Genomic DNA, 21,664 nt, shown 5'->3' with positions numbered 1-21,664 from the left:
AAACATTAGATCACAGGTATGACTGTTGTTGTGCTTGCCTGTTGTCATTTGCAGTGTCACTTACAAAAGTTGTCCTTCTCACATTTTCGACATGGGTCCTTATTTTACCAGCCAATGAGCTGGGAGGGCGTGGGTCGACACCCTCCGGCCACACGGCAGTCTATATGCGCCATCTTGAGTGTGTAAACGCGTTGCAAATTCAATCCACACGGCTACTAAAACTTAAAACACATCGCTACACTCGGTGCAAGAAGCAGCATCGAGAAAACTTAACCGACAGCCACGCACACTTTATTTAATGTCAATATATTCCCGCTGCTAAAGGCAATCTAAAGTTGGTTGCATAACTAACACGCGTTGCACAACATTAGGTCGCGCATTGCCTGCAGTGTCTTTTGCCTCACCTGATATGGAGGAGACGAGCTCCCATGTTTCACGTTACGTATCCCTCTGACGTCGCAACCGGCGAAATATTACTTAAGCAACTCTTGTAGCGCCCAGAAACGTCGAAAAGTCATCGGATCATCAGATAAATCTATCGGGAGGCAAAAGGTATCGTGCAATTGGATGTTTTGTTTTCCTAAATAAAAGTAATTTGTTGACTATTGCATGGATGAGTTGATTTAGGGTATTTGAACTGACTAAGGGACAACATGCTGTTGTGCTAATGAATGTCAAAAACTATAAACAGAACACACTCTATTTTAATATTTTTTCCTGAGAGCACTTTAAATAGTATGCCAACCCAGTGCCTAATCAATACCCAAACCACTATCTTTTGTCCTGCATGACAATAATCCTTAATCATAACAACTGTGTGGACCTAATAAAAACACTGCTGCTAACTAAAAAAAGAAACAAACTTGCCTGATTTTCACTGGTCTTGCAACTCAACCTACGTTTTTGCATAACATTGTGTCATTAACTGTCAAATGTGCTTTCACTCCATTTATAGTTATTAAATACTATTTTAATAAATATTTCTTCTTTTTTTTCCTCACTTATTAGTACACTCATGGCTCTCAGAGGTGCTGTCACTCGCCTGCTCTCCAACAGCCAAAAATGTGCTGCTGTCACTGTGTGCAGAGCTCAGGGCACAGCTGCTACAGCTGTCAAAGGTACATTTATTTACTCCTTATAGATGTGAGTGGTAACATAAAGTTAAGAGTTGCATTCTTGAGGGAGATAATGTGGGAAACACTCTACATTTTTGTCCAATAAGGAAAAGAACTTACAAAAAATAAACACAGATATAAGTTGTTAAGAATTAGTCGCTTTTATGTTTCTTCCTTTTTAGATGCTGAAGAAGTCAAAAAGCCGGCGAAGGCACGTAAGTGAAGTTGTATTAAGTTAAATCTGGCCTGTCCAGATTCCTTCACACGTTCTGTTGTCACATGTCACAGTGACATAACCGCTACACGTGTGTGTGCATGTTTTGACCCTCAGCCAAGGTGGCGTTTGACTGGCGGGATGCCCTGAATTTGGAGGGTCAGCTGACAGAGGAGGAGATCATGATCCGGGACTCCTTCCGTGACTACTGCCAGGAAAAACTCATGCCCCGCATCCTTATGGCCAACAGAAACGAACGTAAGCGAAGCAAACCTCCATGATCAGAGCACACAGAGGAATTATGTGTGTACGGGACGATGTGGACGAACTTTTGTCAAGCTCTGAGAACATGAACTGAATTTTTTATTGTCGATACATAGTCTTCAATAGGGCGGCTCAAAGTTTAGATGATCCGAGTGCCAACTTAGTGAGACATCGATCGTTGAGGGCTGCAAAGGTTCTGAAGTGCCGATGTTGGCAAATTTCACCGACCAGCCCGCACAAATTCTTCATCCCTGGGTTGCTTACCACGTTTAGCAATTTCATGAGCTAGCACATAACTCAACTGTGTTACACCGCGCCTTTACATACAGCAAGGGAGGGAACTCTGGTTGTTGGAGCACAAAAAAAGTGTCCAGACACTTAAGCGACAACAACATTGAGGGAGCAAAAACCCAGCTTGCAATTTTTGGTTCTAAAAACATTATGAGAATAAATTCTTAAAGTTAGGGTAACATTCTCTATAAATGTCATCAAAGTGTTAAATATGCTTTTCTTTTGTTAACATATCAAATTACATTTTCAGTTCCTGACTGTCAGTTTCTGTTTTCCCAACATGTAGATTTCCACCGTGAGATTGTCTCAGAGATGGGAGATTTGGGGGTCTTAGGCCCAACTATTAAAGGTAAACAGCAGTTTTATCATAATTTTATCCTATATAATAACACAGTAATTAAAGCCTATTTTATAGAACAATATCTCTGTTTTGTTGTATTTCTTACAAATGTGTTTTCTATGTTCGGCTAAGGCTTACTTTAAACTGTTTTATTTCCCTGCAGGGTACGGCTGCGCAGGGACTAGTTACGTTGCATACGGCTTGATTGCCAGAGAGGTGGAGAGAGTGGACAGCGGGTATCGGTCAGTCATGAGTGTCCAGTCGTCACTGGTCATGCACCCTATCAATGCTTACGGCACAGAGGCCCAGAAGGAGAAGTACCTGCCCCGGCTTGGTAAGAGCGACACTTTCCGCATTTGTGTATGATATTTCAAAAATTGCAAAAGGACAGTCATGAGATTGAGTTTTCATGTGTCTCGCAGCTCGTGGAGAAATTCTGGGCTGCTTTGGCTTGACAGAGCCCAACCATGGCAGTGATCCTGCTGGTATGGAGACCAAGGCCAAATACAACCCGTCCAGTGGTACCTTCAGCATCAGTGGAGCCAAGACGTGGTGGGTAGACGGATACCTACATGAACAATTGTTGATTTTGCTGACTGTAGGACTTTGAAAAGACTGGAGATCTTGTAGCATCACTATTTGCAAGACTACAAGTAGATTCCATTTTTGAGATTATTTCCCATCCTGCTCCTGGGAGAAAATAACAATTCCTCACTTGTCCGTAAAAAAACAGAACTCTAGAAACTATTGTCACTATTGTTCACAGCTCCACCAGTTAATGTTTTTCTTGGTGCTTTCTCCTCCCCCTGCCAGGATCACAAACTCTCCCGTTGCAGACATTGCAGTGGTGTGGGCCAAGTGTGAAGATGACAAAGTGCGGGGGTTCATCTTAGAGCGTGGGATGAAGGGTTTTGCCACCCCCAAGATTGAGGGCAAGTTCTCGCTGAGGGCGTCCGCCACTGGCATGATCCTGATGGATGAAGTGGAAGTTCCCCAAGAGAACCTGCTGCCCAACGTCTCCGGTCTGGGTGTAAGTGGCTCCTCTATGAGGCCTTGTCCACACGTTCATGGGTACATTTGAAAAGGTAGCTCTTTCTGTGGGTTTTACTCTTGCAAACTGCTTTTTGTGCCACTGAAAACAGATCTTTTGTATAATTCCATCCAGGGTGAAAACCTTTAGAGTTTTTGGCATCAGAGTGCGTGCCGTTATCTCCTTTGTGAGGCGTCATAAATGACGCGACATCTGTGCAAAGGTGGATGTGACAAAACAGTGCTAGCTCAGTGTTGTTAACAGGACTTTTTACATGTTTTCACATAAATGTACAGTTACTCCTCCACTACACTGACGATCAGAGGCTTCAGAATGTGCTGCAAAGGTCACTACACAGGTAGCCTGCCTGTAATAGCTTTTTAGACTGCTGATTGGCAAACATCTTCTGATGGTTCTTCTGCTGCCTGTTGGTTTGGCATGCTTTTTACTTCAGTTGTGTTAAGCTTTTACAGTTGTGTTTTTGTGGGATGGAAGAGTTTTCAAGAAAAAAACCAGAAAAACACAGTTGTTAAAAAATACCCATCTCCGTGTGGACTAGGTCCAACAAAAAACAAATAATATTACATTACTGCCACTGTGTGCTTATATCTTACATTTCTTCTGCTGTTGACCTTTTCTGCCAGGGTCCCTTTGGCTGTCTGAACAACGCTCGTTATGGTATTGCATGGGGAGCTCTGGGAGCTGCAGAGTTCTGCTTCCACGCTGCGCGACAGTACACTCTGGACAGGTACACGATGTTCTGTCTGCAGTACGCATGTTCCCTGAAGTTAAGGTCAGAGGACCTTGCAGGCATAACAAAATCCAGCTCCGGTGACAAAAGTGTAAAAGTTGCCACTGCTATACTGTATCTATTGAGAGTCTTCCTGTGTTATGCCAGACTCAGCATTTTTAGAGAAGGATTGATTTCATGTCTTTCTGTCCTCCAATCAGGATCCAGTTTGGGGTGCCGCTGGCCAGAAACCAGCTGATGCAGAAGAAAATGGCTGACATGCTGACAGAGATCACCATTGGGCTGCAGTCATGTCTGGCCCTGGGAAGACTTATTGATGAGAAGAAGTAAGTCTCTTTATTTAAATTTCTTTCAAGTTTGTTTTGGCCTTTGTTAGCCGCTTGTCCTCTCTTCTACGTAAAAAAAAGAGAAAGTTTTCCTTTATCGTGTGTGTTCTCATCCTAATAGGGCAGCACCAGAAATGATCTCCATGCTGAAGAGGAACAGCTGTGGCAAGGCTTTGGATATTGCCAGACAAGCCAGAGACATGCTGGGAGGAAACGGCATCGCAGATGAGTACCACATAATCCGTCACGTCATGAACCTGGAGGCCGTCAACACATATGAGGGTAGGCACACACCCGTGGATACATCTAGTCTTCATTTCTAGCAAGATCAAAAGTACCACAAGAATGCATTGGCCCATTTTATACTGCCTGTTCATGGCGTGAATGTTGTGCTGTTATTCCACCTCGCCATTCTGTATAAAAGATACAATCAAATTGGGAAAACAGAACTGTCTCTTCTTCAAGCCGACAGAGTTAGTTTCAGCACCGAATCCACGTCTGTGTATCAGGAACAGACAGCAGGATGGGACAGGTGTGTTGTTTTGATGATGTATTATATATGCAACCCAAGATTAGGAGATATAAAAGCAGCAAGCAGCAGTAAGTTGCTAACTTAAAATAAGAGGAACAACAACCAAAATGTCCTCAAATTGGGATGCCCCTTACCCTCCGATCACAGGAGAAGATCAACCGCCATTTAACAAGGATAGCAAATTATTATTATTATTACTACATAGTGCCATTGTTATTGTTTAGAAAACGCAGACGAGTGCTATATGTCCCACTAAAGGCTGTTGTGTCACAGGTCACGCCTGCCACACCTCTTTTGGCTAAGTAAGATCACACACTGGGATGCAGTATGCCCGCATTGTTTGATACTATGTAAAAAAACACAATGCCAGCGTAATAGAGTCTTTTTTGCATCCCTAGTGCTGAACCCTTTGTGTAAAAAGGGCTATATTGTAGTGGGGAGTATTACAAACCTTAGCTGCCACTATCTACATCCACCACTAGAGGTCAGCTGTGCATGTTTTACAGCCGCATGCTAATTAAGAGGTTAATTCTTCAGAACTCTTAATGCACTTTTAAATTAATCCAAACAAAGCATATGGTTAAACAAATATATGTATACATAAACTACACTGTTTTAATTAACTTCTTTGTGATTTTTCATTGTTGTTTTTAGGAACTCATGACATTCATGCCTTGATCCTGGGCAGAGCCATCACTGGACTGCAGTCTTTCACTGTTGGAAAGTAAAAAGATCTCCACCATCTTTTTGAAATGGACTTGATGTCGATTAGTGCTGAGTTACTTGTCCTCATTGGGCAAATGTAGAAACAAAAAGTGCACTTAATCCACCTCACTTCATGAGATCCGCCTGGTGGGATGAATTACAAATACCTCATTACATTTATAGGTTTTAAACTAGTGATAGAAACCCTCTATTACTCCCTCTTTTTGGTATCTTCGGTGAACATGTAAGATCAACATTAGTATTGGGTCCATTTGTACGGTTATGATGCTTGAATTGTACTTCAGACACTGACTAGGCATGTAAAAGTTGTGGCATTATAAGCTGGTTTATTTTGTGATAATTAATAATATGTAAATAAATGGCTTTGAGTGAGTGGGAAGATATGATTGTAGCTGAGATTTAGTATGTACAGATGATCCCTTAATACAGACCCATTTTAAGTTAAATTCTCTTCTGTTGTCATTTTAAATTGTAATATGTTAAATACTGCAGGTCTTACAGGAATACTATGCAGGGTTTCTCTGCAAAAAAAGCCTCATACAAAAGTAAGCTTCTCAATCATCACTTATGACCCAATACAAGTTTGTGATGCATTTTTCTGCAGAGACTCTGCCCTCTGCCTGGATTTTCTCGTTTTTTTCTTATTTTTTGTGCTCACAACAAACATGTGTTGTTAAACAGTAACTGACAATCCCGCATAATATACCTTTATGAACTGCATATCTGAAGAGCTGCATGTCTTTGCTGACATATTTAAGTTTTGGTGTCAAATGTTAATACCTGAGAGACAAATAATTTGGTTAATTCTGTTCTTTGTAGTCGTACTTTTATTTAATAAGTTAATAGATACTAAAATTGAATGTACATAAAACAAGAATTCAGCTTTTGTTTTTGTGTTCTTTGACTGTAATCGTGATCACCTGAACTACAGTCCTGAAAACAAAGACACTGTCTGGCGTGAATTCATGGAAAAAGTGGACCTCAGCATTTGGACAATGTTAACTATTCTAAATTCTAAATGTTAATAATAAAACAACACTTGAACTAGATAAGAAAATATAGGGACATCAGAATAATAACTATATTATAAGGGTTCTGGTCTCCCACTAATAGCAAGGCCCCCTCTGAGACTTTCCAGAGCCTGACTGGCATCTAAGAGCTCACTGCAGAGTTTACTGCATTGCCCCAGCACCTCTGACAACTCCTGCAGCTTCTCCTGCATCCCATTACTGTTCTCTTCATAGCAAGTGTACATGTGCTCCTTCATCTGCTGACACATCTCTGTCACCTGGGGAATAACAGGTGAGGTAAAAGAAATCAGTCCACCGACCAGGTACGATTATTTGTGGACAGGGACGGTGCAAGACACACAGTGAGCTACAGAGGTACCCCTCAGGTATCCCGCCACAATCAGGACTGTACTCTCAAGCATCAAAGTCAAAAAGGAGTATTTGGTAATAATTTGTATGATGGATGAAATCTCTAAAATAGGACCAGAAGTGTGAAATAAGTTTTGTACCTTCTCCACTGACTTCTCCTGAAAGCTGTCGAACACTTTCTGGTCACTGGTGCGACTGTCGTTAATCCTTTTCACCAGCTCCTGAGCTCTCCTGCTGATGTCATCTATACTTGAGCTACAACAGGAATTGAAATACATGCAAGTCTAACTCTGTAAAACCTGGTTCTACATCAGTTTTCTTGTGCTGCGTTCAGATGCCTCTGACAAGCTATGAAACCTTTTAAAACCTGCAGGTTGGTTTGATTTCTTACAAAAACACGGGGAGAAGGCAATTACCAACTTGGCAAGAAATGTCTGAAAATTTGCAAGTTAGTAAAAGGTAATGAAGAACATGACCTGAACATTAGAATTCAAAAAGAGGGGAGAAATGTTGGAAATGTATCAAAAACTAGGGGAATTTTTTTTTGCTTATTTTCAGGTGATTTGCTTGTAACTTTTTACTAAATTCTGGCTATTTTTTAGGCCACATATTGTGAAGTTGCTGAAAGTATCTCCCACTAGGGATGGGCAATATGGGGAAAATGAAACGTAAAAATATACCTCAATATCAATATTGCAATGATGTTGAAGGGTTGACTGTGTTTTCACAAAATATTTGACATTTTTGATAAATAATCATCAGTGATGAGGATATAATGACTAAGGTGAAGGTATATAACAGAAAAAAAACAGAACTGTCTTGTAAGCTCAGAAAATTACATGCAGCCTTTAAAACCAGGAAAAGAACACAAGATATAAAATCTAATACAATATACTGTATACTCATATCACAATATAAATATTGCCTTAGAGAGCCTTGATCGAACATTAATTATCACTTCAGTAAATGGAGTGGACTGTGTAGGTAATGCTGCGTACCTGGTATGTTGCTCTTTAAACTCATTCACACTGATGCTTGGGGACTTCCCTCTTGATGAGTTGTGGTCTCTGTCTTCTGTCTGTGTTGCCATAACAACAAAAAAAACAACTCTTAAGTCATTACATGATGGCTGACGGTAAACATTTACTGTACAAGAACAATTTCCCAGATCCCAAAAAACAGTCCGCATAAAATTCTTTTAAATCTTGTGAGTACAAAATATTAAGTTGGGGCAAACTTTGTTCTACTTTTCCATTTATTCATCATGACAACATTTTACGGCTGAAACAAAACATAAATAATGCCTCTACAGCAGGGATACTCAAAGGCTAGGGGCCCAGTCACAGCTGCTCCATGTCTCAAGATTTTAGACATCCTAGGACTTGAAGATGTTTCTTGGATTTTAGGAGGTTTTTAGGGTTTCAGGATATTTCAAGGATTTTTGGACATTTCTATGTATTAAAACCTTTTTAGGATTTGGGATGTTTCTAGGATTTTAGGACGTTGCTGGGATATTAGGTCATTTCCAGGATTTCAGGATGTTTCTAGGATTTTAGGCCATTAGGGGCTTAACTAGGACTTCTTATGGACATGTAAGAGATCCTCCACTAGTCCTTTTCTGATGAACAAGCTCTATTTTGATGCCGTTTTATGCACTCTGACATCGTATGTATCGTAAAAGTGCTAAATCAATGCCAAGTGTGAACTTACTTTCTCAATATTGTGAATATGAAAATGGTTGGGGGGACACCCGGCAAACTAAAGGGAGCTCAGATTTGGCCCACAGACCTTAAATTGAGTATCACTGCTCTACAGCTTCTGACTATTGTCCTCACAGTACTTCTTGCTGTACTTTCATTCAAAAAATAACATATTTTGTGACTTATGGTTCCTTAGTGTGACATTATAACAAAATGAACATACCATCGGCGGATCTTCATGAGAGGTGGATGGTAGGTCATCATAGAAAAAGTCCATTTTGGTTTGTTTGTCTCTGCAGGGCTAAATCGGGATTAAATACCTGTTGAAAAAAAAACACAAAAACGTTCGTGAGAAAAATGCGTATACCCTTTTCTGAGTAACTTTTGTACTGCAACTTTAATGTTAGTACAAAGAGCTAGCCTAGCTTCCGCTAACATAGCTAACGGATACCTTTAGCTAACCCGTTTTGGCTGTAAAATGTAACATTACCTTTAGCTTCACACTTTAAAAGCACGGGATGAATATAGCAATGTAGTTATAGTACGTTGTAAATTAGTACTTATAGTGTTACGGGCCGGTAATGGACTGTTTGGTAAGTGTAATGTTTACCTTCATTTAGCTTTCGGCACCGACTAGCCGGTTAGCTCAGGTGCTAACGTGCCGCCTCGCTGGCTAACGTTAGTTTGGCCGTTGGTCCGCTAGTGTGACTGAATAACAGCTTTATCTTCATCTCTCTGTATCTTTCTTCTTTTTATTTCGTTTTTATTTTAATGTTATCATATTTTAATATTGTCACCTTAAAATATTAATGATTTATTTTGGTCATTCATGTTCTATTTATATATGCTGTCATTATTTAACATTACCTGTTTATGTTTGCATAATTACTTTGTCAATTTTAAGAAAAAGCTGAAATGACTTGTCCTATATTTTTAGTTTCTTTTTCTCTTGTCTTTTTTTAAATATTGTTGAAGTCAGAGACTGTATGTAATTTTATAATAGCAACAGTGTGTGGTTAAAATGATTAAAAAAAAATAATGTCCTCACCTGGTTAGCAGTATGTTAGTGGGAATAATAGCCACCTCACTATAAAAATACTCCGTCACGATTAAATAAATAAATAAAAACACCCCACTGTGCTGCCCCATAAAGCACATTTTAAAAGATTTATTTCAGGGACTGTTCGTTATTTATTAGGGCTGAGAGGCTGGTGCATGTTACGTCCCGATCAGGCTCTGGGGATGGGGGGAGTAAAAATAAACAAATAAGCAAGGAAAAAGGAAAATGCACAAGAGGAAATAAAAACTGATTTCTTTGAATAAAAAAGTATTAAAAAGGTTAACAAAAAACTACTTGCTTTAACTCCAGTGCCCTCAGCTCAAGTTGCTTCAGTCTTCAGTCCAACATGCTGCCCAGCTGGCTTTAACCATTTACTTCTTTAGTACTTTTATACTGCGTTCTCCTAATCATCAGATTAAGCACAGGTGTGTTCAAACACCAACTGCACCATGAGGATGTGGGAAGGGTGGCACCTGGAAAAGCACACACACAAAAAGGAACATAGATAATAAGCACATAAATGGACATACCCCCCTATCACCCCAAACAGTGCAAAAAATGTCAGATATTTTTTTAAACACTGTGGAGGGACATGTGCTTTTTAAATTTTATATATTATTTTAGATAAGAGGATACAAATTTAAATTGTCTGTATTTTGTAAAAAAATTACCAGGGATTTTTAAAGGAAACAAATACTAAAAAAACCCCCTAATAAACATAGCCTAAAGGTGTGAAAACAGAAATCTTTGGACATGTGTACTACAAAATGCTTCCATCAGAAAAGAAAAATATAACCAAATCTGAGTTGGTTAATAGTGATATGTTGTCAAAATCACTTTTTTCTATATCTCATTTAAAATTTTACCAAAACTGTTAGATTTGTTAGAAACTTAGAGTGAAAAATCCAGGCTTTTTTCAACTCCAGGATTTCGTCTTTAACTGTTTGCTTTCAAACACCACAGGGTCGGCTTTATAATCTGATAGCTAATTTACAATGGAGGAAGGGTTGTGCTTTTGCACTCAGAAAGGCTGAATAAAAGTATTTGAAGCTGCGGGGAGGGTCAAAATAACAACAACAACAACAACAACAACAACAACAACAACAACAACAACAAAACAAATTGCAGTCACCCCTTTTGTCTAATTAATAAAGAACAGTCCCTTATGTATTTTTAATTCAAAAATAATTTTGTCAGATTAGGTCAGGTAGCTGCAAAGTAAAAGAAAATACAAAAACTGAAGTAAAATTGCATCCATGTAGTTAAAAATAAAGACAGAAAGGATAAAGATAAAGAAAACCTGATTTATCATGTTTTTACAGAGACCAGCGAGAGATTATGTGAACAGTAGTGAGCAGATCACAGCCAAATCCGGAAGTAGGCTGTGATTTAATTTCAATTTCTCCAGTCAGGAAATCTAAAGGATTTTATTTTCTTATATATTTTTATTTTATCTGTTGTTATATTCTTAGTAAAGAGTATTTTTCTTTGTAAATCTGTGTGTGTGTGAGCATTAAAGGGGAGGGCGCTCTTACCCAGATTGTTGTGGATTAAATAATCTGTGAGGGATGGGTCTGGGATGAGAGACTGATTGATCGTTGCTGTGATTGTAAGTGTAATCCCTCCCTCCCTTCCTCTCTCTCTCTCTCTCTCGCTCTGTGTGTGTGTGTGTGTGTGTGTGTGTGTGTGTGTGTGTGTGTGTGTGTGTCACCGCCCACAGTGTGGATTATTTCAGTGTGCAGCCCACAGCAGAGAGGCACAGAGGGTGTCTGAAGTGTCCTGACGGCTGGTGGAGGATGACCTGACGCTAATCATATCGATAATTAGAAGTTAAACATGTTATTGAAATGGCACTGCAAAGATCTGAATGTGTTTAATCAACAAACTGCAAAAACTTGGTCTTAACAGGTGGGTGAATTTATTCTCTGGCCTATTTTCATGTCAGTTAAGTAGCTTCAATACAATTACTTTATTTTTAAATTGTAAACTTTGCCTCTCTGCATTTTAGGGAGTGACACCTCAGCAAGTGGATGAATCAAACTGGGAAAAAAATACTTTGAATATAATGAAATAAGTCATTGGAGGAAGTGGAAGCTCCAACTCCGGGACTATGGACAACTTTAACAACACGGACAAAAGCGGATTTTCTTTGCAGTACTTGGTCCAAAATGTGGAGCCTCTGTACAAAGAGTACACGCCTCCATCCAGGGACATCATCCAGCTGCCTAAATCTGTCCTCTACCTGCTGGTGGCCGCTCTGGTCGTCGTTGCTGTGGCTTACGCCATCGTGGGTCACCTCATCAAAGACCTCATGCTGGATATAACAGGTAGATGTCTCATGTTAGCTGAAATATTATTAATATACCAGATCTCCCCTTTATCTGTAAGTTCAACAGTCTATTCTCATACATCATAGCGACGTCGATACTTTATGACAACAAATAAGCTACAAGTGAAAGCTGCACAATTAATCGAAATATTCTCAGTTTTACAAAAGTGCAATATGTAAACCGCCAATATAAAAGAAGACTTGTGGTGTCACAGTGATGCCCGGGTCTACAGGTCGTATTTCACACACAGTGGGAACAGACTTGTTTGGTACACACCCCAACAAAAATGACATCAACATCATATTTTTGTCTTTTCTATTTAAATGAAATGCAAAAATCATTAAAAATAATGGAAATATTGTTGTTTTTGTACAATATTGTGCAGCTTTAGTAGAAAATGTGTTGATGCAGTTTGGAGTGAGTGATAGCAAAACTGGTTTTAATTCATTTTTTGAACTGTGATGTAGGTGTTAGTTTGATTGGCTCCTCTATTTCTCTAATATTATGAGAGGTGTGTTCACACATTGGGATATCTGTACTGTGAATTTTGACTTAATTAGACAAGTGTAATAATAATAATTTTATTCATTTAGCACATTTTAAAAAACAAAGTAAAGAAAGGATCAAGTTAAAACAAGAGAAAGACAAAAATAATGTAAAATGCAACATACAAAATGTTAATATTAATAGATAAAAATAAGAATGAGACAATATTATATAAATCAATAAAAGCAATACAATGGCAAAAGTAAAATGAATAAATAAATAAATAGATTAAATGAACTAAAAGTAAACCTATAAAGAGGGAGAAGTTATATAAAAGAAGTTGCAGTTAAGCTGATGCACGGCATTCAGTGCAAGACTTTTAAATATATACACACGCCAAATCAAACACTGATTCACTAATTCACCTTTAAAACGAATTGCATGTTTTGTTCAAAATTTGACATGAGCTACTATTTAATACGTAGTGTTTTTGTTATGTAGAATTGTTTTCTTTTTTGTTTTGCACCATTCATGTTGCTCAATATGAACAACTTTTTCAAAAAGTATAAATAAAGGTGAATAAGGTTCTTGTTTGTCTTTAAAACAGATATTTCTGCAAAAAAATGAATGAACTCAAAGTCTTTTCAAACTAATTTCTCTTGGAGATAAAAACATTAGTACTCAGTACTTTGACAAACAGCTATGTGTGGTATCGAACCAAAATATGGAAGGGACATTTTGGAAATAAAATATTATGTAACACAAGTCTCAATCCGCCTGTTTTATTTGTCTGCAGACTGTTTGCTGGGCCCGGTCCACGAGGATCTGAAAAAAGACGGAGAGGTGGAGGGAGTCAGCCCGTCGCACATCCCACCTGCCCTCAGCCACTCCCACCCGAATGCCTTCCACGTGTGGGATCAGGACGACATCATCATCCCCATCCCTCCCTCAAACGAGAGCCCGCTAACCAGTCCTCTGATGGCCGTCATCCCGTACATCCCTTCATTTTTCCCCAACCCGGTCAGCTCCAACAGCCCGTCCTACAATCAGCCGATCCCCAAGGAGAGCAACGCATGAGGCAACATAAAGGATCCAAGACGATTTTCACACGTTATTCCTTTAGCTGAGTGTCCTTAGCTCCATGTTTTCACCTCTGAAACACCCAAACTATTTTATAAAGGAAACAGTTTATCAATTTCTAGGAAGTGTCACAAATCCAGATCTGCATTAAGACTTCTGATGTTTTTCACATCTGACTCATACGCAAGCAGCTATTTGGATTTACTTTTGATCTGAAGATGGAACCAAACAGCTGATTTTCTATTGATCAGAGCCTCGGACACAATAAAAGTGGGACGGCTTTCACTTGTTCACTTTCCCTGTGGATTTGTGCCAAGTTAGCATCATGACTCTTTACCTTCTCCTGCCAGGCTCACCTCTCACATCAGTCCATGCTGTTACGTTTGTTTTCATGTAGGATCTTTGCTTCATTCGACAAACTTCAGAAGGAGCTATAAGGAGTTTGTGACCATGTTCAACATGACATAATCCATTTATAATTATTCATTTATTTAGAAAAAGTTGATTTTTGGCTGTGAACAATCTTTAACTGCAGTGAATTACAGATGCAGCCAAAATCAGATCTTAAAGGGACAGTTACCCCATAATCAAAAATACATATTTTTCCTTCTACTTCGTGTGCTGTTTATCAGTCTAGACTGTTTTGATGTGAGTTGCAAAGTGTTGGAGATATCGGCCGTAGAGACGTCTGTTCTCCAGTATACTATATGGCACTCGGTTTGTCGTGCTCAAATGGCAAAAAAAATTGAAACAAAAAAAGGAATTGAAAAACAAATTTGAAAAAATTAAAGATATAAGATTTTTTTTGAAAAAAATGAAAAACTTAACAGCAATGTCTCTTTCCAAAGACCATGACCTTTTTTTCTCAAGATAATCCACAGAGCTTGTTGTGAGTGAGCAGTTTGATGCAGGAACTATTTTCTTCCTCCGAACTACACCCGCCAACCGTATCACAGCGCAGAAGGAAGTGTGATTTTACTGCTGGCACCACTGAGCTAGCTAACGTTACACCTCAGCTGAGGCGGACGCCATTAACGTTTACATCTCACACCAGCCCAAGCCTCTCGTCCACGAGTAGATGCACTCTTCCTTCTGCACGGTGATATGTTTGGCAGGTGTGGTTCGTCAAAAGAAAATAGTTCCTACATGAAACTGCTTACAACCTGGTCTGTGGATTATTTTGAGTAAAGGAGCCATGGTTTCTGTAGAGAGGCGTCGCTGTTGAGTTTTTCAAATGTATTTTTTTGCGGCTTTGAGCACCACAAGCCGAGTGCCATCTAGTTTGATTATATCGGAGAGAAGGCAGACATCTCAACGGCTGATATCTCCAACACTCGGCAACTGACACGAAAACAGTGTGGGCTGATAAATAGCTCTACAGGTATAAAAAAAAGGTGTATTTTTGATTTTTGGGGGGGCGAACTATCCCTTTCAAATGTATCATAAATATATTTGTACTTTCAGATTATTGTGTTTTATGAACACCTGAAGAGAAATGATAAAGAGAGCAGCGTGCACATTTCAGGAGAGCCAAGCGACTTCTCGTGTCAAATAAATGTGAATACTTGTGTCCACTAAGATAAAGTTTGTCATTACTTGTGTGTCAGTCTTATTCCGGTACTAAATATATCTCTGGCCCTCAGGAGAATCCGCCTATTAACTAATAGGGTGAAGTTAATTCAATTAGTTAAGGTGAGCGCGTTAACGTAACTGTGTGATTCAGTTTAAAGACAGGCACAGTATGTATAGTGTAGATTAGTTAAAATGGAAGCTGCAGGAAAAGAGTGATCATCTGCTCTTTTCTAATTCGGTAAAGTAACAATAACCATAATTAATTTGATTGGTAAGTGTAATATATGATTCACACAAGTCGTGTGTTTAGGATGCAGCTGCAGAAGTCATGCATCTCTCTAGTTTTGCTTGTTGGCAACAAAAAACACACACGCACTGTTACACAACTCTGAAAAAACCCCCACAGATTTCAGGGTTTATTTTGAGCAGGATTTTGGCTGCGATGCAGAAATCCCAGGATATTAAAAGTCCATGAAGGCTGTGACATCACACGAATTTGCGCTGTATCAGCAGTTTCATTCATTTCTCATTTACCCTCTGTTTGCACCCGAAACTAAAAGGAGATTATTCCACCTTTCCTGTGAGTCTCTGAACAAACATCAAATATTAACATTATCTTTTCTATATTTAATTATTTTGGGGATCTGTCAGTGAGTTAATATTGCTCGTTCCATCTGTGAAACCGGCAGTGCTCCTATTCAGTGAGGGATGGAGATTAGGGAGAGAAGATTAGATGAGCAGCTTAGCCTTTAATACAGCGTCCTTTTATTACTTTTGAGCCGTGGAATTAGATAATCGCATAGCAGCAGCAGCAGCCCGGTCCAAGGGGGCGAACTCCTGAAACTTAAATTGTTTTTCGGCCTGTGTGGCAGAGTTCACTGGATCGGGGCTGCACGGTGCAGAGACAGCTAACAATTTGAAGAGGGAGGAGTGTTAAGTGGGACAGCAGAGGGGAACAACAGCACTGTGCTGCAGATAGATGAAAATTATTGTCTCTAACAGGCAAACATGCTAGAATTTAAATGCAACTTTGGCTTTTTCAGTTCTGACCTGAGGAAAGACAGAAGGTTTGCTAATCTTCTTTCCTAAGGCAGGAGATCTCAGTGCTCTGACACTGCAGGAGATGAGCCGGAGATCTTTAAGTGGTGAAAGGGGGTCGGGGCTGAAGGTGGAGCCAATAAAGAAGGTCAGTTTGTGAGCAAATTCACCAGAAGGCTGCAGACCCTCTGTGTCACACTTTGACTGCAGTGTTTCATTTCTACTTTGCAAAATGCCCCGTCAGTTTGAACCCTTTGGAACCCAAGAAAACTGATTTCTTTTAAAAACATGGGAAAAGGCAACGAGTAATCTAAGAAGAAATTACCCAAAAATAAGGAAGAAATTTGAAAAAAAAAGTACAAGAAAATTGGTTAAAAAATGGTTGAACTGGTTTGGTTGTTGGTCTGCGGTTTGGTAGGTATTTGGCAGGTGTGTCACCATGGTAACACATCATCCATTACCCCCTCCTCCTCCCAATGACAAAGTCTTACACATTACGTCACTTTAAAAATGTAGATAATATACATATGAAACATACAAATGCAATGTACATGTGGTTTGCAGAAATGTACAGTGCCAACATTTTCCTCTGGTGAGAAAAATCCTGTAGTGTGTCCGTGTTTGTAAATGATTTTTTTGTGATTTAGGTCAAAGCAAAGCTCGGGACGTACCTGCACATATTTACATCATTGGAATTAAAATAACGAGCAAATTATCACCAGAGAAATGAGAACATCACGTTAATATGGAGTCATTTTAGGGTTAGCAGTTGTCTGGGACATGTGAGTGCAGGATTACTGCGCTGCAGTTTTGGACATTTGGTGGCAGGTTGGTACACATGAATATCTGGCAGGCAGCAACTGAAATTACACCTGTGGCGGAGGGGTTTGGACACCGCGGAAATCTGCTCACAGAGCTAATGTGGTCACAAAAAGTTCACAGATATGCTGAATAGTTGTAACAATATGTAAGCAATGGAGCAATAGCTGCTGAATAATTAATACAGGGTTTCTGCAGGACCTTAAAAAGTCGAATACTGTTTTCTTTATACCTGCACTTACCTGCTGGTAAAATAATAACCATATTCCTACATAAAACCTTCCTCTGCATGGATCCACATATGTACCCTTACACTAACCCGCATCCTTAATAAGAATAAGTCAAGTCATGTCAGGTCAATTTTATTCATAAAGCCAATTATCACAAATCACATTTTGCCTCAGAGGGGTTTACAGAGGGCTCACATCGTCTAAGGAGAAACTCCCCCCAAAAACCCTTTAACGGGGAAAAAATGGTCAAAACCTCAGGAAGAGCGACTGAGGAGCGATCCCTCTTCCAGGATGGACAGACGTGCAATAGATATCGTAAATAACAATTAAATTACAATAATGACAAAAAAGAAAGAGAAAGAGAGAGAATAAGATGATTTGTGTTACAATCTGCCTTAAATTTGGTTAAAAGTGTCTTTAAAAAGTCTTAAAAATCAATAAATTTAAGTGTCTGACAGCTGCAGATAACCTGGTCACAGAGGGTAAACAAAATACTTGATTAAAATACCCAGTTATGTCCTTGCCGCAACGAATCCACTACAATCAGATTATGGCTCCCATTACGTTTCACGCCAATTAACTGGGTAAGTAAGAGTCAGCTCCATCCTGTACCTTGTTCTTTATATTTCTCTGGGTAAGTTTCAACATGCGAGCCTGTTCCTCATTTTTTAGGGCAGCTTGAGCTCTGTAAGGTCTCTTGTGTTACTTTAAAATCTAATATACTGTATATAGACAGCTATTTTCATATTTAAATACACAATAACAAAGAGCAACATTAGCATCTGAATGTGGGCCAATATTCACATTACTCTTTTTTGGTCTCTACAAACTCCTGCGGGAAATATCAGGCTGTTAGTTTGCTAAAAACTCATGTTCACCAGCTGGTTGCTAACTTTGCAGGTAATTTGCAGGTAATGTTTTTTTTTTTGAGTTTTGCAAGCTTTCTGCAGCTGATAATGTGATGAGAGCGGTGAGAGTGAACCAAAAGCTTCGAGTTAAACAATGAGTCAAAACTCACTATTAACTTCAGCCACCTGCAGCATGAATTTGAACTGTTTCTGCTGTAAACCCCAGCAGTGACTGAAAATTCAGATTGTGTCTACTCATCAGTCTGTCTGACATGACGTGCAAACATGAGGCTTTCTTTTGCTCTGCAGCCAGTTTACGTCAGTCAGCGTTAAGTGATCCTTACCTGTCTTTTGCCCTCAGGTGACGCCTTATCCTCGGCCGACTTCTTACTGGCAGCGAGTCAGTTCACAGCTCTCGGTTTGACAATGCATGACACAAGCAGACTGTTAACTCATCCTAGGTGGATCAGGAAAACACACTTTTAGAGTCAGTAACTGTTTAGATGCCAGACTGTGGCAAGGACCAAAAAAACACAAGGAATAGCATTCCCTGACATATGTTAAGACATTATAGCATGTTGTGGGGATTTGTGAACCTATTAACCCACATAGAGTGTTCCTTTACATAAACACATGCATTTCTTTTCTTGATGCAGAGAAAAAAGTCAAGAAACAAACAAATCTTGCTTGCGTAATGCAGAAATCAAAGGCATTAAATCTAAACAATTCAACATGTCAGCAGTAAGGAGGGGGAATAAATAGAAATGCGTCTGTTCTGCTTTGCTCTCAGGTTGGTGATGTCATTGGTTGGCTGAGTTTATCCTGGTTGCAGTCATTGCCAATCTGCTGTCACTCAGCCTAATCCTCTGTTGGCAGACCAGGTGGTTCCCTGCAACGGACAAGTCTTGACCTCTGCTGTCCTTGGGCCGCAGCCAACCATGTGAGTACTTAAACGCTGCACATGGGCTTCAAATATAGCTTAAAACCACAGTTTGACCTATATTTTTTAAGCTCCAGCGTGTTGTATTTTGAAGGATTTATGGGAACAAATGAAATAAAGTATTGTCTTTACTGTATAATCACCTGGAAATAATAATCATTGTGTTTCTGTTACCTTAGATTGAGCTGTTTTATACCTACATAGGGAGTAACTCCTTATCCACAGAGTATGCCATGTTGCATCGCCATGTTACTACAGTAGCCCAGAAGAGACAAACTAAAAAGTGCCCTAGATAGAGTCATTCATGTTTTTGTACTATAGTTTGCAGCCCGTCTGCGACAAAGTGTCGTAAAACTACTATTTTTTCATGTTAAACTGCTTCAGTGCTTCTTGGGTTTTATTTTCTTTTGATTATTTTGAGAATAAGACACCTACCTAATTTGTCTCATGGTTAAAACCTGAACATCTTCATCTTATCAGAGAAAACTTGTGAGCACAGATCAGCTGGGCTAGCAGCTCGTCTCTGATGAGACCAGTTTAGAGAAACACTGAATCGTAATGTCTTGCTTTATTCAATTCCATTAATTCAAGTTTATCATCATTTATCATTCAGAGGGTAATCTGAATTGCAGCAAGTGTATATACATAAAAAACACATAAAAGCAGAAACAATATGACAGAAATGTGAAAGAACAGACATTAATCTGTGCACAGGATGACTTGCACCTGTGCACATTCAAGCTCCACAAGAGCAGATTGATTAGTGTCCACTGTAACTCCATAGGTCCTGTGATAATTTAGAGAGCAATAAATATGACAACGTAGTTTACATTGCCATCAACAGATGATGACAGTCACAGTAAGGCAGCATCTGGACAGGCACTATGAAGGCTGACACTGCAATATAGCATACAAGTACAATATGTACTGTAACTGTCACCCTCACTGTTACTCTGTGCTGTTATCACTTTTTTAATCCTGGGGTCTGTTTGTTTTGGGAGCAGAAGAGACCTCTGTGGATAAATCATCTCCTGGTAAAAAACATCCTGAACAATAAACATTTAACAAGTTCTAGCTGGGAGAAGTTTCAGATGGTTGCAACCTGCACTTACCACTAGATGTCATTAAATCACCCTAATCTTACACACTGGACCTTTAAGGGTTGGGTATATTTGAGACATTTGCAATGTTATAAATAAAGGCAATGGCGATGTGCGCACTGAGAAGTAGATTATAAAATAAAGCTCTTGCGCCTACCATTATGCCTCTCTCAGTCTGCATCAGGGTTTTCCACAATTCACAAGAAAATAAGGCCACAAACGAGGTGGATTTCCCAAAACGCTTCTTGAGTCGAACTTGTCCTGTTTGTTTTTGATCTCTCCCTGCTGCAACACAGCTGAACTAAATGGTCAGCTGATCATTCGAATCAGCTGTGTTGGAGCGGGGAGGACAAGTGGTGCTGGAGGAGAAATGTGAAATGAGAACACACAATGTCAATTAAGTAATTTTGCCAAGTTTTCTTGAGCTGCGACACCCTCCATACGCATTTAAACCTTTAAGCAAATTGTTCTGATTTCTCTCAAAAACATGGAGAAAAGGCAAGGAGCAATATGGCAAGAAATGTCCTGCAAATAGCAAAAATTAAAGAGTGACAAATGAAGAAAATACCAGAAAAATGTGAGAGAATTGTAGAAAATAAATTAAAAAGAATTAGAGAATTATCACTTTAATAATTGTGTTATGCAATATGTAGCCCTTTTATCAAGTAATTTCCTTTAGTTTTTTTGCTAATTTTCAGGAAATTTTCTTCTAAATCTCACTAATTTATGCAAGTTTTGGGGTGATTTCTTGTAAAGTTGCATCCATTGCATTTCTTGAAAGAAATCAGGCCACTTTATTCATGTTTCATTGTGTAATAAAAGCAAACTAAACCATATGTTTGTGCCATAATCCTTATTTGGGAATATTTTAAGTGATGCAATTCTGTGTATTCAACTCAAACTTCCATCTGACAGCTAGTAAAACATTTAAAATAATTAAAATAGTTTTACTGCAAAACCTGAGGCAAGCTTACAATATACAAGTGTTGGGAATTTTATGGCTTAGATGTGCAGAACTGAAACTTCATGACAGATTGTTAAACACAAGTCACCTGACTGACCACAAACAACAAAGCTGTTACTGTTTGTCGGATCATATCTGCAACAGTGGTAGACTGACATATTGCTACTGACCACAAACAGTACATACTCGGACTCCTCATGTCTGGAAACTAGGCCCAAGTCAGTCTGGTTAGCCTAGCATTTAAAGCTCTTAATGGTTTGCAATCATAAACTATTATCAAATTTAGATTAATTTACATTTTAGACAAAAGATTCTGTTATCTGGTTTGAATTGTTTGACACGCAAATTGAATGCTTGTTTTGCCATTAGAAACTAAATCATCCCAAGCCTCATGTTCATTTTCTCTACGAGCTTGCGTGTGCAGATGACAAAGAACTTCATAAACCACTTTTCAAAGAGGTCAGGCTTTAAACTGAGCAGAGGAGCGAATCATTTGATACACGTCTGTGGTGGAAACTGCAGCACAAGT

General features: G+C 39.2%; 3 protein-coding genes across 5 annotated transcripts; 2 read left to right on the top strand and 1 right to left on the bottom strand.

The window, feature by feature from the left end:
* Nucleotides 1-200: 200 nt before the first annotated feature.
* Nucleotides 201-6,035, top strand: gcdha (glutaryl-CoA dehydrogenase a). Its single transcript, XM_042485221.2, has 12 exons — nucleotides 201-552; nucleotides 1,009-1,118; nucleotides 1,298-1,330; nucleotides 1,447-1,587; nucleotides 2,171-2,233; nucleotides 2,388-2,558; nucleotides 2,647-2,776; nucleotides 3,038-3,254; nucleotides 3,899-4,002; nucleotides 4,206-4,331; nucleotides 4,453-4,613; nucleotides 5,518-6,035. The coding sequence occupies exons 2-12, from the start codon at nucleotides 1,016-1,018 to the stop codon at nucleotides 5,589-5,591; spliced, it is 1,323 nt and encodes a 440-aa protein (XP_042341155.1). The 5' UTR covers nucleotides 201-552; nucleotides 1,009-1,015; the 3' UTR covers nucleotides 5,592-6,035.
* Nucleotides 6,036-6,404: 369 nt separating this feature from the next.
* syce2 (synaptonemal complex central element protein 2) lies at nucleotides 6,405-21,567 on the bottom strand. 3 transcript variants are annotated; one of them, XM_088073853.1, is made up of 8 exons: nucleotides 20,329-21,567; nucleotides 18,476-18,588; nucleotides 10,027-10,201; nucleotides 9,717-9,904; nucleotides 8,892-8,988; nucleotides 7,967-8,046; nucleotides 7,109-7,223; nucleotides 6,405-6,877 (listed from the first exon to the last, which is right to left on the bottom strand). In XM_088073853.1, the coding sequence occupies exons 5-8, from the start codon at nucleotides 8,943-8,945 to the stop codon at nucleotides 6,674-6,676; spliced, it is 453 nt and encodes a 150-aa protein (XP_087929979.1). In that variant the 5' UTR covers nucleotides 8,946-8,988; nucleotides 9,717-9,904; nucleotides 10,027-10,201; nucleotides 18,476-18,588; nucleotides 20,329-21,567; the 3' UTR covers nucleotides 6,405-6,673. The 3 variants fall into 3 exon arrangements, with proteins under 3 accessions (XP_087929979.1, XP_087929976.1, XP_042341158.2); XM_088073850.1 differs by lacking the exon at nucleotides 9,717-9,904; XM_042485224.2 differs by lacking the exons at nucleotides 9,717-9,904; nucleotides 10,027-10,201; nucleotides 18,476-18,588; nucleotides 20,329-21,567 and adding an exon at nucleotides 9,279-9,554.
* LOC148190039 (uncharacterized) lies at nucleotides 11,469-15,216 on the top strand. Its single transcript, XM_088073844.1, has 3 exons — nucleotides 11,469-11,636; nucleotides 11,737-12,055; nucleotides 13,341-15,216. Exons 2-3 carry the CDS (start codon nucleotides 11,839-11,841, stop codon nucleotides 13,619-13,621), a joined length of 498 nt encoding a protein of 165 aa, XP_087929970.1. The 5' UTR covers nucleotides 11,469-11,636; nucleotides 11,737-11,838; the 3' UTR covers nucleotides 13,622-15,216.
* Nucleotides 21,568-21,664: the final 97 nt, after the last annotated feature.

Source organism: Plectropomus leopardus, chromosome 3, assembly GCF_026936395.1.
Source record: "Plectropomus leopardus strain MGB_pleo_1.0 chromosome 3, ASM2693639v1, whole genome shotgun sequence".
In the NCBI taxonomy this organism is placed as follows: domain Eukaryota; kingdom Metazoa; phylum Chordata; class Actinopteri; order Perciformes; family Serranidae; genus Plectropomus; species Plectropomus leopardus.
This window is presented reverse-complemented; position numbering and strand designations above follow the sequence as displayed.

Bases quoted from the DNA above. Each gene is read 5' to 3' on its own strand.
- LOC148190039 (XM_088073844.1), top strand. From the start codon at position 11,839: ATGGACAACTTTAACAACACGGACAAAAGCGGATTTTCTTTGCAGTAC. The intron at 12,056-13,340 runs GTAGATGTCTCA...ATTTGTCTGCAG, and splicing joins CCTCATGCTGGATATAACAG to ACTGTTTGCTGGGCCCGGTC.
- gcdha (XM_042485221.2), top strand. From the start codon at position 1,016: ATGGCTCTCAGAGGTGCTGTCACTCGCCTGCTCTCCAACAGCCAAAAA. The intron at 1,588-2,170 runs GTAAGCGAAGCA...CCCAACATGTAG, and splicing joins TATGGCCAACAGAAACGAAC to ATTTCCACCGTGAGATTGTC. The intron at 4,614-5,517 runs GTAGGCACACAC...TGTTGTTTTTAG, and splicing joins GGCCGTCAACACATATGAGG to GAACTCATGACATTCATGCC.
- syce2 (XM_088073853.1), bottom strand. From the start codon at position 8,945: ATGGACTTTTTCTATGATGACCTACCATCCACCTCTCATGAAGATCCG. The intron at 8,047-8,891 runs GTATGTTCATTT...ATGGCAACACAG, and splicing joins CTCATGAAGATCCGCCGATG to ACAGAAGACAGAGACCACAA. The intron at 7,224-7,966 runs GTACGCAGCATT...TTCCTGTTGTAG, and splicing joins TTTAAAGAGCAACATACCAG to CTCAAGTATAGATGACATCA.